This window comes from Capsella rubella, unplaced genomic scaffold (assembly GCF_000375325.1).
Source record: "Capsella rubella cultivar Monte Gargano unplaced genomic scaffold, Caprub1_0 scaffold_8, whole genome shotgun sequence".
NCBI lineage: Eukaryota > Viridiplantae > Streptophyta > Magnoliopsida > Brassicales > Brassicaceae > Capsella > Capsella rubella.
The window spans coordinates 6,990,876-7,005,239 of NW_006238916.1; the positions used below are offsets into that span (position 1 = coordinate 6,990,876).

Below are 14,364 nucleotides of genomic sequence, written 5' to 3' on the forward strand. Positions count from 1 at the left end.
TCATATGATATGCCATGGTCTAAAACTTGGAGCAATATAACATAACGTTTTAAACTTTGAAATCCAAATTAATGCATTTCACCATGAGAACAAAGGACAAAAGTAACCAAAAAAGAAGAAAAGAAAAGAGACAAAAGATATATAGATAGAAATTTGGTTTCTTAGATGGGATTATTGTTGTTGCTAATGACCCAATTTGAAAAGGAATCGAGAGTATTCACATCTGCTCTGTAATGTTTTTGAGTGAACTCAAGGAACATAGACCAAGTGAAGTCAGGGTATTTTCTTGTTTTGTTCTTCTCCAATATCTCACTTGGTGGTCTCACCACTTTGTCTTTCTTCGGACACAAGAAAAACGCCATTGATTTCCTCGCGCTTTCTCTGTTCACCACCGCTCTATGCAAACAACTCTTGAATATCCCGTTCGATAGAGCCTACATACAAAAACCAAAGTTGATTCAATCATCATAATGCATGTAGTTACTATTTAGTACTACTATTTGAGAGATGGTTACTTTATTAATTACCATGAAAGTGTCACCGATGTTGACAACGAAAGCCTTGGGATTGGGGAGTATGGATCGCCATTGATTGTCGACAAAGACTTGAAGGCCATTGACTTGGTCTTGATGTAGGATTGTCAAAGAGCTTGGATCACAATGAGGTCCTGTACCTAACGTGAGATCTGGTGTTTGGCATGGAGGATAATGATTTAGCCTCATTATCGAATCATTCTCTTCGAAAAATCCTCGGAAATAGTCTCGGTTTACGCCTAAACTTAGCCCCAGAAGCTCCATTATCTTGAGTGATAGAGAACTCATTGCTTCACAGTAGTCTTGATACACCTTCCTGTTGAATAAAACCGGGGAAATCATTAGCTAAACCGGTAAAATTGTTTCTGTTTTATGAAAACCGGTTTATGAAAGTTTAAGATTAGAAAACAGAGAAAAAAAAGGGTTTGCTCTGTTCTGATTTGTGGTTCTTGTTCTGTTTTAAAAGACACGTACCCAAAGTGCTCGAACTCTTGTCCTAATGTGTCGGAGAAGTAGTCTTGAACGGTTCTCGAGCCACTATTCTCGTTGGAGAACCGGAAAGAGAGAGTCTCCTTCCACGGGAGCTTGGTGGAGAATCTTCCGGTGAAGCTACTAGCATAGCCACAGCTCTCACCGGGTTTTCTCTGAGCTCGCTGTTTCCCGGCGGGAGGCATGTCGAAGAAACGTTCCATTAAACGGTTAGCTTCGGATACGAGTGACTCGCTGACGCCATGATTGACGACGAGGAAGAAGCCGTGTTTGGTGCAAGCTTCCGCGATGAGTCTAGAAGCTTCAAGAGTAGAGTCTTGGCTTGAGAGATCGATGAAAGGGACGTTGAGCTCAGGGATATCAACGGAAGGTTTAGGTTTCTCTTCGTCTGGCCAAATGAACTGGTTTGGGATTTGGGATTGAAGGTTAAGAAGAGAAGGGTTAAAGATCAGTGGAGGAGTTTGGTCGTTTTCAAGATCTTGTTGTTTTGGTTCGTGATCTTTCTCTGCCGGAGATGTTGTTGTTGTTGTGCAAATAATCGCCATTTCTTTTCTTTTTTTTCTTTGAGAGTTTTTTGGGTTTTTTGTTTTGTCTTGTTCAAAGTGAGTGTTGTTGAGGAGATGGGGGAACAAAGGGTCCTTTAAGTCTTTATATAAGCAAGCAATGTCATACTAAAAAATAAAAGTAGAAGCAAGCTTCAAGTCATGTTAGTGTTCATTTGTTTTGGTTTGATTTTTTTTTTTTTTTTTTTTCTATATTTCTTTTAATAATTTTCTTTTCCTTTCTCATATTTATGTTTTAAAGGGCTTTGCCACATGGGAGGGTTTTCAATTTTTCATACTAATCTCTTGATAAGGTGAATATAATAGTAGAGTTAAAAAAAAAAATTGCGTATATTGAACAAAATGTTTTGGTCTTAATCCAAAAAGACAAAAAGAACTAGACGACAATTATTAAATCGTAAACTAAATGCGTATTTGTTTCAATGTGCTTTGGTATTCATGCATGTTGGATTCAATCTTGATCTTATAAAATACATTCTTATCGGAATCATGCAATCATTTCATGTATAATATATTGTCTTAAAAATACTTACATGTATCTATCTAGAGTATACCACCTTAATAATTTCTAGTATTTGATCACTAGAATTTTTTACAAGAGAGATACATCATACATACTCTAGAATCAAAATTTGGCTTGGGTCCAAGAAACAAATTGCCATGGAGAAAGTGACGAATTGGGTATTTTAAAAAAAAACATGAAAACATATACTTATTGTTTATAAGCAAGCAAAAAATATGAAATCAATGGATCTTTTTTGTTGGTGTCTGTTTTTATAGTTGGCAGGAAGAAGAGGTTCCCGAGGTTATGTTTTGGCTGTATTAGGAGAAGTGTTGTTTCTATTTACTTGTTTACTTTATCGTCTTACATAGTTTTTTTGTTTTGGTTGTTTGTCGACTTTTTATTGGATACCAAAGAGAAAAATGAAAGCATTAGTATAGTTTTTTTTTCAGACTTTGGATCCAAACATGAGTAATAATTTTGGGCTGCTCTTATTACACTTAAATGGTAAGATATGGGGTCGATTTTGCAAACCCCACAACCTGCAGGATCTCTTGTAATTATGCCCAAATCATTCATGGTTGGTTCGACCAATTAAGACTTTGAAAAAGTTTCGTAGATTCGTCATTTTAATTACTACTACACTTTATCATTACTCGCATTTATATGTTTGCAACTAATTCCCAACTCTTATTACCAAAAAAAAACTAATTCCCAACTCTATTACATCAAAATTTGAAAAGAATTTTATAAGTGTAAAATAAAAACTTTATGACGATAAAAATCGTACTTGTGCACTTCTACTAGTTAGTACTCCGTCTGTTTTATTATAAGTAATGTTTAAAGTTTTGACACACTAAATAATAAAACATATAACTTAACCATTTTTCATAAAAATATCATTAATTAATATGAATTCAACCAATAAAAAAATATAATGTAAAATATAATTGGTCAAAATATATTAAATACATTAAATTTTTGCATAGGAAATTAAAAACATCATTTATATTGAAACAAAAAAATTTGGCTAAAACATCACTTATAATGAAACAGAGGGAGTATTGTTTTGTTAACCTTCGACTCCAAGATGAGTTTACTGATTTTATCGGGCACACCAGTGATATATATGAAACCATATGCATTTGTTTCTTGATTTTCTTGATTCTTATTATTTCCTATATTATTGTTGATGGAATGAGTTTAAAAGTCGATCCTAACCAAAACTTATGAGACAAAACCAAACTGAAGTAGATTGAATGTAGTAGAAGTTATGAGAAAGGCAGGGTCAGTAAACTATTAGTCTTATCCCACGTGTGTTTTATTTGTCGGAACTTGAAACTAATAGGGCATGGAAAAGGACAAAGAGGAGAACAAGTGTTTGGTGAAGAGAGGTGGGGGCCAAATGCCAATAAGCTACAAAGGCCCCAAGCAAGCAGAAGAGAAGTGAGGAGAAGAGAGTATAAAGATTGGTAAAGCATGAGACTTCTCTTTGCTTTTTAACTGTTCTCAGAATCCAAATAGCCCAAATTCAATCCTCCCCCCTCTCCCCATTGGCCAGTTCCCTTTTCCTCCCACTCTCTTCTTTTTAAACATTCTTCAAAAAAAAAAAAAAACAAACAAACTACGAATCATGGTTCTAATTAGTGACCAAAAAGGTCTCTATTTCCTTTTTAAAATGTTGAAAATTTGGTGAAGTCAGTTAATCCCTAAATGTTTTGCTTAACCATTTAGGGATTGACTTGAATTAACGTAAATCATAACTTTTGGTTTTAAAATAATAATAATATGGTTTTGGAGTTCTTTTTCTTACAGAATAATTAGGACCCGTATATTTCCCCAAATTAAGAAATAGCAATATATATTACAAAATGAAAACCGGATTTGAATTTAGACACTTCATTTTGAAATAAAATCTGACTATATATTTTATCATAATAAGAGCTAAAAATATATATTAAAAACAATTAGTATAATTTAAAATATGTATAAATTAGTTAGTAACAATAACATATAAATTTTGACAAAACATAATTAGTGAAGAAAAAAACAGAAATTTCAAAAAAATAAAATTAACATTGTTTAAAATAATTCATTTTATATGTTGTAATCTCATAAGTAATAGTTTCACTCATTATAAATGAGTAAGTTATAATAAAAACATAAAAATCAACTATTTAATTATCATAATAAACTATATTTTAATTTTATTGATTTTAAATAAATTAAAATATAGTTTATTATGATATGTATTTTAATTATATGTTGAAATGAGTAAAAAAATTAACAGCGAAGATTCCAGACAAATAAATCCAATATATATTTTTTGATTAGAAAGCAAGAACTAAATTTGAACTGATGTTTATCTATAACATCTTAATCTTTTATTTTTGTGGTCCAATCGGTTGAATCAGTCTATCAGGACTAGTTACTTTCTCAGGCCAAAATTTCAATATATTATCATGAAATGAATTTTAAGAAAGAATTAAAAAAAAAAAAACCAAGAAAACAAGAAAATGTGACAAATACATATATGGATATAAAGAAGTTTATTTTTCTTGATATAAAGTACAGACATGAGATATTTATTTTTTTTTTTTTTTTTTTTTTTGTAAACGAGATATTTATTTGTTCAAACTCAAAATAGAAACTTCAGTCACAACATCCAATCGCACATGGCCTTGTCCAACCAATTAGTGTATCAAAAAACACAACCTAAACTACTCCATGCGTTTTATTATAGAGATGTTTGTACTTAGCAATAAATATTTCAAATATATCAAATCCGAACTTAATCCCAATTCTAGTTTTTGCCTCCCAAAAATATAAAAAGATGCAAGTTGAGTTTCAATCCAATATATATTTTTATGTTTCTAGCCAATTCAAATCATGGCGTATACATTTACGGTTATATTTAGGTGGTTAGAAAAAACGATAATATTTTTAAGTAATTGAAAACGAGATAGAGAAATATGCAGAAAATTATTTTTCGAAAGGAAAACTGATTAAAATTGAATTCACTTTTTAAAAAAAAAATATTATAAAAGACAGATTTCAGAGCTATTATTTTTGAAAAAACTTCCTTCCTACCAAAAAAAAAACCTCCCATTTATTTATGAAATATTGTACTCCTTATGTTCCTAATTAATTAAAGTTTTAGAAAAACAATTGCTTTAAATAAATAAAACTACATGAGATATTAGTTTGACGATCTTTATATAAAGTCTTAATTATAGCGCCAAATTCTACAAAAACTCGGATGAAAAAATCTGTCATATTGACCTTCAGCATATAAGTATGTTAAAATTGAACTAAAACATAAATTTAGTTTAGATTCAAAAATTCAATCAAATGTAGTATTGTAGATCAATTACCATTTACAATGACTTGAGTCTCAGACTCTCAGTATAGCTCCACAAAACACCAAACGTGTTTCATGTCTCATGTTATTTATAAAACAAAATTTACACGCCATCATATCCATATCCATATATATACCTAGGGATGTTAAACAAGGTTTTTTGGTCCGACCCGACCCTGTTTATTTAAAATCCGACTCAGAATGAACCTTAACCCTTTTTGAATCCTGAAAAATTTGTATGTTAAGGTTGAACCCTGTTTAGCCATCTAACCCTTCAATTAGTATAATATACAGATGATTTTACCTTAAACTCACGAGTCACAACATGTACAGACGATTTACGTTGGGAGTTTTTTTATCCGCTACACAAAAGTACGATAGACACTTCTACTAGCTAGCTAACACGAAATCCATAATAAACACTTCTAGTTACAATACACGAGAGCACAAAGATTTTACTTAATATAGATTTGGTCTAGTCGGGTAACTTTCAAGAGAAACACTGTTATAATATATATTGGACACGTACGGTCACCAATTTCAAAGACAATGAGAAATTAGTTCCCATAAGTAGTGAAATAAAATTTCGTTTTCATATCCAATAAAAGAAAATCTTGAGGTAACTGTAGAATGTGGATACTGATAAGTGATAACGATTCAAGCACCAATAATGTCAACTCCGTATTGCGACAATAAGACAAGATGCACGTTGGTTACAAAGGTTGTAGTGGTACTTGTCCTCAATTCGTTATCTCTCTTGTACACCTCTTCTCAACAAGGTCACTTTCTTTCTCATTCTATATAGCTAGAGCCATCACTTACAACTGTGAATAATAATTATAATTTTATTATATAATTATAGATATAAAAGAAAATGTCGCAATTTCTTGTATCTTGAATAGTAGTTTCAAGATCATAAACCCAAAAAAAACCACTGAAAAAAAGAAGACATTGACCGAAAAGTTAAAATAATAGAATCAAAAGATTGATTGGCTTGTTTTCAGTTTCAGCCATCAAAAATGGAAATCACAAAGATGATATGAAAAAGTGGCAAGAGGCAAGTATAATGATGACCTATCAAGAAAAGAAAGAAGACGACCATGAAGTGACAACTTTTGCTACACCGTTAAAAAGTTTGATCGTTGCTAACCGAAATCAAAGTTTACTCAACTTTGGATCTTGAATAACTTTGGATCTTGAGTTGAAGTTAAAACTCTATTTCGAGTTTGTGAAGAGACAAAACCTTATTGTTATTTAAGACATATAAAATTGATATTCTGATCACCTAGCTCTAAGGTTAATCTTCAACCACCATACCAAGTTGGTTAAGTCCCTTTTAACGTGATGTAATTTACAAGAATAATACGCTTTTTACCGATTCTTATATTCAAAATAGTCAAAGCTATGGTTATAAACGAGTAACATGAAGTCATCCAAAGCACTTATCATAAATCACATAAATTGTTGTTATGACACATTATATTGTGAGAGTTACATATCCAAATTTAGTCAAAATAGTAAAAATTAAATCTGAGTCGAAGCGACAAAAAAAAAAAAAAAAAAAAAAAAAAAAAAAACTTGTGAGTTGAAAAGTATATTTGTTCAACAAGGAAAACAAAAGAAGTACCAAAATTCACGAGTCAGTCCTCCTCCTGACAAATAAACAAGTCCAAATATTTTTCTTAGGGTCCATCGATTCATAGAATACCAAATTGAAGAAAAGTCATACAAATGAATATCTGAAAAAATATTTATCAATTTAGAGAATAATTATATATATAAAAATATGTGTTACGATTCTGTAAAGAAGGTGTTTAGTGATGTATATGCAACACTTGTTACGTTCATATTTATTCTTTTTTTGGGTGGAGATATCTGTAGACTTTCTAATTTTGGAATTCAAATCGAAATGATTATACAGAAATTGACATGAAAAGGAAAAATAAAATAAAATAAAATAATGAGGTCAAAAGCGATCCAATTTTATTTTACTTTCCATGCAAGAACCCAAAAAAAAAAAAAAAAAAAAAACCAAAGACCTGAGAGTTAGAAGAATTAAAAGAAAGAAAGGAGAAAAAAAAAACAATACAAGTCATAAAAAGTATAGTGGTCTTGTCACTTAGCGTTTTCAACTTTATAAAACCACTAAATAGATTCCCTACCTTCACTAAACGATGAACAAAACCTGCTTTTGACATGACAATCTCACTATCAAACTATAACTTCTCTTTACTACTCTTATCACACACAACAGCAAATTGCAGGTAAGTGTTTGTTTATCTCCAAAAGAGATAACAAACAAAAACAAACAAAAGGACCTACTTCTTCACAAGACATATTCCGTACAACACCCAAAAAAACTCATATGTTTCTATTACCACCACACCCAGACCCTTACACCCCCCACCCACGAATGGATCAGAGCTAACCCAAGAAAGAAGAACAAACCAGAGTGATCATCATCAGGTCAAGGAGATTACAATCAAAGTGGGATTTACCAAAAGAGATTTTAAACAAGTGGGGAACAAGAGATATGTGCTTGTGCTTAATTGAGTTATATCTTCCTAATTTCGAAAAAAAAAAGGGATAGAGGAATCAAAAAAATGCTGGACCCTAGGAATGGACTACGTTTCGACATCGGATTTGTCACTCACAACTAGGACACACAACACAGTTCCTCTTCCATTCTCTTGTTTATCCACTTTTATAAAAAGATTACCTTCTTTTTTTTTTCTCTTTCTCTCCTGTGGCATTATTGAGTGGAGAGAGAAGAGTACTTATTAACTGATGGCACTAGACATCAGGGAGCAGATATGATCTCCAATAGATCTTTGTTTCTTGATTCCCCTAGAAAAAGACATGACTTTATCACTAATAACGCCAAAAGCATGTCCCTCACTGTTTAGGATATTAGAATAGTGACCCAGTCGTTTGTGCACATTACAGAATATGATATAGACAGGATCATAAAAGTTAACAAGGAAAGATCTTTAGTTACCAAGAATCTCTGTAAATATATATATGTAGCCGAGAAAACAGAAACCTAGGGATGATTTCGTTTATAGCTGTGTCAATCAACCTATGAACAAACCAATAGACTACTACTACTAACAAATACATGTGTTAGGTCATGTTCAGCAAACCATATCATATTGAATATATTGGAATAGAAGAGTTCTAGTTTCTTCCCTACCATTTTCTTTCTTTCTTTCCAGATTCTTAACAAAATATCAAAGAAAATTTATATTGGGGTGTGTGTGTATAGTGGAAGTCTTACTTGTACAGCAAATGGACTGGTCTTTTAACGGCCATTGGGAGATAGTCTCTATCATTGAAACTTTTCAGCTAAAGGAGCCTGCAACAAATACATAGACTGCAAAAAAAACAAGTACAGCTTGCCTGCAACTGAATATTCACTTGGTCGCTTCCGAGCAAAAAGACACCAACTAAGAGTAAAGGAATAGATAACAATTGAATTCAGGAATCCAATAACGAGCAGCATAAGAGACATCTGTTCTCATGATATATGTACATGACCGTGCATGTAGTATCCAGTAAGGTGGCCTAGGTGATACAAAAAAATAGAATATTTTCATTGGCATACCAGATATCTTGCACCAAGCATTCCTTTCTAATACACATTCTACATCTTATAGCCCATGATCATCGGAGATCATGACTCCCACAGGTTAAGGAAGAGATATCCTTTTATTTATATGTAGAAAGACGTATTTAGTTGTACATGTTACACAGATAAGCATCTATTGCTCTGGAATTTTTAAATAAACATGGCAGACAAAACTGAAGTCAGGAACCCAACTTGCCTTTCAAAAGGACCATGTGACACAGAATAGTTTTTTTCCTTCATGTAATGACTGTGGGCTTCTCCCTCCCTGTGAAGTCCTTCAGCTTTGATACATACAATGCAAGATCTGTTACATGACACCCAGATCAATTATTAATTACCACAGTCATGAATAAGACATCTTTAAGTCTCCCGAAACAAAACAAGAACGAACCAATTAAAGGTTTCAGAGCTATTTGTGCATCCACATCATGCTTTGAAACGTCTGGCTCAAATTGTTCAATGTAAATTCGAACTGTAGCACCAGCTGAACCAGTTCCCTGGAACAAATATATTTCCAAGTTAGGTCACTGTTTAGGGGCCAATGTGTTTTATAAGAAATTAAAAATTTGATTTATTTTAAAGAAAATCTACAACATACGGATAAACGAAATATGATTCTGGATCCATCCGTGAAAACAAACCGAACACCTTGTTTGGATGCAACACTTCCATCAACCTAAACCAAAATGTAGAAACTTGCTCAGTATTCAAAATAACAGGATGGTTGAATCATCATCAATATTTTTCATTATCAGACTTACAGGGTCCGTGTAAGAAAAGTCATCTGCAAACTGGAGGACATAGCTTCCTGAAAGATGAAATTTGTTATGAATAATAAAAGTTAAGTTATTAAATAAGGAGAAAGAAATTGCCTGGGATGAACCTAACCATAACTTTCACCAGCCTTGCTCTTAGACACAATCTCTCTAAGATACTCTATCATTTTATTGGCTCCTTCAGATTCACATTCCTGATCACACGGTCATAAGAGCTGAGGGGTTTCCACAATAAAATTTATTACTCAGACATGTTATAAAAATCACACACAATCTTACTTCATAATCATATCTGGAAAAGAAGTTCCTTCCATACGTCGCCCAATACTCTTTCACAACATCTGCGACAGACACCAACTTTTCCCCTGGTTTCGTGTCCTTGTTGCGATGAGCTAGGATCGAAAGCCACGCCAACACAGCCCTGTCATTTAAGGTTAAAGTCATCATATAATGTAAAAGCAGAGTAGCATATACAAAGCTCTGGAATGGGATTAAAAATCCATATACGTAGATAGCTTCATGAAAACCAAGTTCAGAGACAATACGCATAACTAGATTGTAAAAATTTGAGTCAGGTAAAAAGAAAAGCTGTGTGCTGGACAGCGCCTTTCCTACGTTTGAAAACGAATTAGGGACAATTTTAAATGACACCTTCATCTTAGTATCGAAACTATAGCTAACTGATGAAGTAATTCATGGGTGATTCCAGCTAAAAAAAATAAAAAATTTTAGATTATTCAGGTCAGTATTTTGGGATTTTCACTCAATAGAATACCAAAGATCAAAGTGTGATTTAATTTTGACATCCGTGATACAATGCTGAATAGATTTAAACACCATTCGTAAACTGATATGTGATGATAAAGTCTCAAGACGCCCACTATGCATGTCAATGATTGGGTTATCGCATATTCACCCAGTTGTTAGTGAACATAAGGTTTAAGGAAGAGAGTACCATATGCCATCCTTCTCACGGATGTGATCAGAACCTGTGCCAAAGCTTTCTTCTCCACAGATTGACAATTTTCCAGCATCCATAAGATTTCCAAAAAATTTCCACCCAGTGGGAACCTAGAAAAAACAAGTTACCTTGTCAAAAATGTTCTCCTGATATATCAGGTTGCAAACATGAAAATTCCATATGTTGACTAAAAATGGTTGACCTCGAAGAAAGGAAGCTTCAACTTCTCGGCAACACGATCAAGAGCACCACTTGTTGGCATCGAGCGTGCTAGCCCCTGAGCATAAGAATGGCAACCATTTACTTTAATGGAACTCTATCTAATAGAAAATAATGAAAAGCAATTTCTGCAAAGCAGTCTCCACCTTAGGGCCATCCCGGAAATATGGTATTGTTTCTTGTGCATTGGCTGCGATGATAGCAACAGAGTCTGAAGGAGTGACAAAGAATTTGTTTCCTAAAACCATATTTCTGTCACCATCACCTGTCAGAAAAATGCAGTATTTTGGTGACTAAATTCGGGACTAACGTTTCTTCGCCTAAAAGAAGAAGAAAATTTGAAAGATAAACGTCCGTAATAATACCATCACTTGCTGCTCCGAAATTAGGACCATCATCACGATACATGACATCAACCAAATCCTTAGCATATCTATATGTACGAAGGTTAACAGAAGTTACATGGTAAGTAAGTATGGTGAAAAGTCTCTTCAGTTTGTTTCTTACGTCAAATTAGGATCTGGATGCCCATGCCCGAAATCTTCCAGAGGAACCCCATTGGAAATTGAATCCTACAAAACATGCTTAACATTAATCATCTGAAATGTCTACGCATTCTAAATGACATATTTATCTTAATATCCAAGACATACCGGTTTGGCTCCAAGATTATCGACAAAAATTGGTTTTGCATAAGCACCAGTAACAGCATGCATGGCATCAAACATGAACCTGAAGGCAAGGGGCAGAAAAAACGTCATCACACAATAGCCTAGTTTCGGCTCTTAGCACGTTGAAGGACTCTGCAACCAGGCTGAAGGCGCATATAATAGGATCATCAACACCCAAAAATGACATAAAATGCTTCTAGCCTGTTTGGCTCTAAATATAAGAACATACCCAAAATCTGATCTTGAAAGAAGACCTCTGATGAGATCAAAGTCGAACACATCCTGCATAGAATACCAGGGAATATGTCACATGAGTAATGTCAAACAAGCCCAACATCATAAGAAAGGAACAGGAGAAGCTTATGAGTGTATTCTTACCTCCATGAGCTCCAAGTAGTCGGAAACAGGATCTATAACTTCCACACTGAAATTCCCATATTTGGTAATGCCAACTTGAGAAAGATCAATGTCAGGAATCTCTGCCACCTTAATCTCAGATATCTAGAATACAGTACCAGAGTTCAGAGATGAAACCATTATACAAACAATTTGATAGGACGCCACGAAGTACAGTGATCATGAAGCGAAAATTAGGCAAGATGCTTACTGAAAGCGTATTTCCATAAATTTTGTCAGTAATGGATTCAGGAGCCGGCTGACCACTGCTGTAGTTGAACTGAAAATTAAGAACGATGACATAAGGTGATTAATAAACTGCCAGCAAAGCTGATTATATAGTATAACTCATTGTCGTTCAAGACCCAAATATCCTACATAATGAAATATCACCTCAAATTAAGTTTTATCCTTTTCAGCTTTCACATATACAAAGGTTACAGATTCAAAAAATGAAAAGGCATGTCACTTATATATTACCTTGATACCCCAGTCATATTCAGGTCCACCAGGATTATGACTTGCACTCATGATAAATCCTCCATTAGCCTGTGAGAATTATTATAAATATGAGTAACGAAAAGATGATGTTGAACTTTTTAAGAAGAATTAGGGTAGAAAAAGCTTGCCTTTCTTTTTCTGATTACAGCAGAAACGGCTGGGGTTGACAAAATGCCTTCCCTACAAGTATTTGGTTATCAGCTAGATAAGTCTAAGGTGTGCAAAATCTCTATGAAATGAACGAATAAAATCCCAATCAGGAACTCATAGACTAGGTCAACAACTCGCAAAGTTTCAGCATTGTATACTCATCCAAAAAAAAAAGACTTGAAATGGCTAATGAAACTTACTTCCCAACTAATATCTTCCCAACTCCATTCCCAGCAGCAATTTTGATAATGATCTGCAAGAAAAGCACACGACTCTCAACAAATGAAAGAAGTTAAGCACACAAGTGCACACACACTGAGAAAGAAATTAACCTGTGAAGCCTCTTTGTTGAAGTAACGACCATCACCTCCTAAAACCAACGTCGCGTTCTTATAATCCTCAAGTGGCAATGAATTAAACAATGCCTAAACAAAATAAACAATTAACACTATTTCACCATTGGAAAAACAAAAAGAAGTCATGAATTCAGAATTGCAAAATCAAAAGTGGAGTTAACAAAATCAGAACCTGAATCCAGTTGGGTAGATAATTCTCTCCCATGAAAACTTTCACCTGAACTTAAGAAAAATATCGAAGTAAATCAAATTACTAGAAACACTTGAGAAATTCCAAAATTTCAGAAAATGATTGATTTGATTACTTTCTTCCGTAGTCCGCTAGTTCCAGTCTTCTGACCTTCGATAGGCTTCGTCGGCAACGATTTGATCTATTTTTTTTAAAAAAACGAATCAGTAACAAAGAAAATTCCAGAAACGGAGCGAAAGAAGAAGAAGAAGAAGAAGAAGAAGAAGAAGAAGAAGAAGAAGAAGAAAAATAACCTCAATGCTATCAGTTCCGGCAACAACAGCGCCAGAAGATGAAGATAAAGCTACAATTGACTGCAAACGCGAAGCCGGCTTGGTCCTGAGTTGAATTCCGGAAGAGAGAAGAGTCGGTGACGGCGACGGCGACGGCGACGGAGAAAACGGCGAATACTTAGCGCCGGCGAACCTAGAAAAAAGGAATACAGTATCGAATCTCGCATAGGTTGACGTCATTGTTCCCTTTTCAGCTACGGCGGCGATTTGGTCCTGAGAGCGAATGGGATCAGTGAGAAGTGTCCGTTAAAAAAAAAAAAAAAGGAGTGACGACTGAATAGAGGATCCTGGGGAAGAGAGAAATCCACATGTACCTTTGCTTCGCTTATCTTCTTCACAGTCTACTCTATTTTTTTTATTTCATTTTGTGAGAGATACTGACACGTGTCACTGATTCGATTAGTATATTCTCTCGGGTCTGTCGAATTAAAAAAAAATTTCGGTACTTGTAGTAGCAATTATGCGCATGTGAAACGGAAACAAATTCTCATTATCTACAAAAATAAATGTGATATATGTACTACATTACTACTCTTTATAATATACTTTAAATGTATCATTCAAATTGAGTGATAGCATAATTACAATCTTGATATGGAAACTCACATAATATGATCAAAATATCATATTATTAGAGAAAATATCTATCCATTTTACTATAGGACTGGTAGATATGTTCTTTTTAAGTAGCCCAACCAACAAAAAATATTGTGGTTAATTGAAATTGCTAAAAAAA

At 33.7% G+C, this 14,364-nt stretch overlaps 2 protein-coding genes across 2 annotated transcripts; both read right to left on the bottom strand.

The window, feature by feature from the left end:
- LOC17874857 (gibberellin 20 oxidase 2) lies at nt 1-1,607 on the bottom strand. Its single transcript, XM_006280559.2, has 3 exons — nt 1,008-1,607; nt 528-849; nt 1-434 (listed from the first exon to the last, which is right to left on the bottom strand). The coding sequence occupies exons 1-3, from the start codon at nt 1,565-1,567 to the stop codon at nt 162-164; spliced, it is 1,155 nt and encodes a 384-aa protein (XP_006280621.1). The 5' UTR covers nt 1,568-1,607; the 3' UTR covers nt 1-161.
- Nucleotides 1,608-9,020: 7,413 nt separating this feature from the next.
- LOC17875171 (phosphoglucomutase, chloroplastic) lies at nt 9,021-13,907 on the bottom strand. Its single transcript, XM_006281857.2, has 22 exons — nt 13,590-13,907; nt 13,412-13,477; nt 13,279-13,323; nt 13,083-13,175; nt 12,951-13,003; nt 12,729-12,780; nt 12,580-12,648; nt 12,311-12,379; nt 12,082-12,204; nt 11,933-11,985; nt 11,686-11,764; nt 11,540-11,604; nt 11,398-11,465; nt 11,179-11,297; nt 11,016-11,090; nt 10,808-10,923; nt 10,132-10,273; nt 9,965-10,046; nt 9,838-9,884; nt 9,675-9,752; nt 9,468-9,573; nt 9,021-9,380 (listed from the first exon to the last, which is right to left on the bottom strand). The coding sequence occupies exons 1-22, from the start codon at nt 13,806-13,808 to the stop codon at nt 9,313-9,315; spliced, it is 1,887 nt and encodes a 628-aa protein (XP_006281919.1). The 5' UTR covers nt 13,809-13,907; the 3' UTR covers nt 9,021-9,312.
- Nucleotides 13,908-14,364: the final 457 nt, after the last annotated feature.

Coding starts and splice junctions, on each gene's coding strand:
- LOC17874857 (XM_006280559.2), bottom strand. CDS start 1,567: ATGGCGATTATTTGCACAACAACAACAACATCTCCGGCAGAGAAAGAT. Junction 850..1,007: donor CAAGAGTTCGAGCACTTTGG/GTACGTGTCTTT, acceptor TTTATTCAACAG/GAAGGTGTATCAAGACTACT. Junction 435..527: donor ACATCGGTGACACTTTCATG/GTAATTAATAAA, acceptor TTTTGTATGTAG/GCTCTATCGAACGGGATATT.
- LOC17875171 (XM_006281857.2), bottom strand. CDS start 13,808: ATGACGTCAACCTATGCGAGATTCGATACTGTATTCCTTTTTTCTAGG. Junction 11,765..11,932: donor CTTTCAAGATCAGATTTTGG/GTATGTTCTTAT, acceptor CCTTGCCTTCAG/GTTCATGTTTGATGCCATGC. Junction 11,298..11,397: donor TTTCGGAGCAGCAAGTGATG/GTATTATTACGG, acceptor TTTTTCTGACAG/GTGATGGTGACAGAAATATG.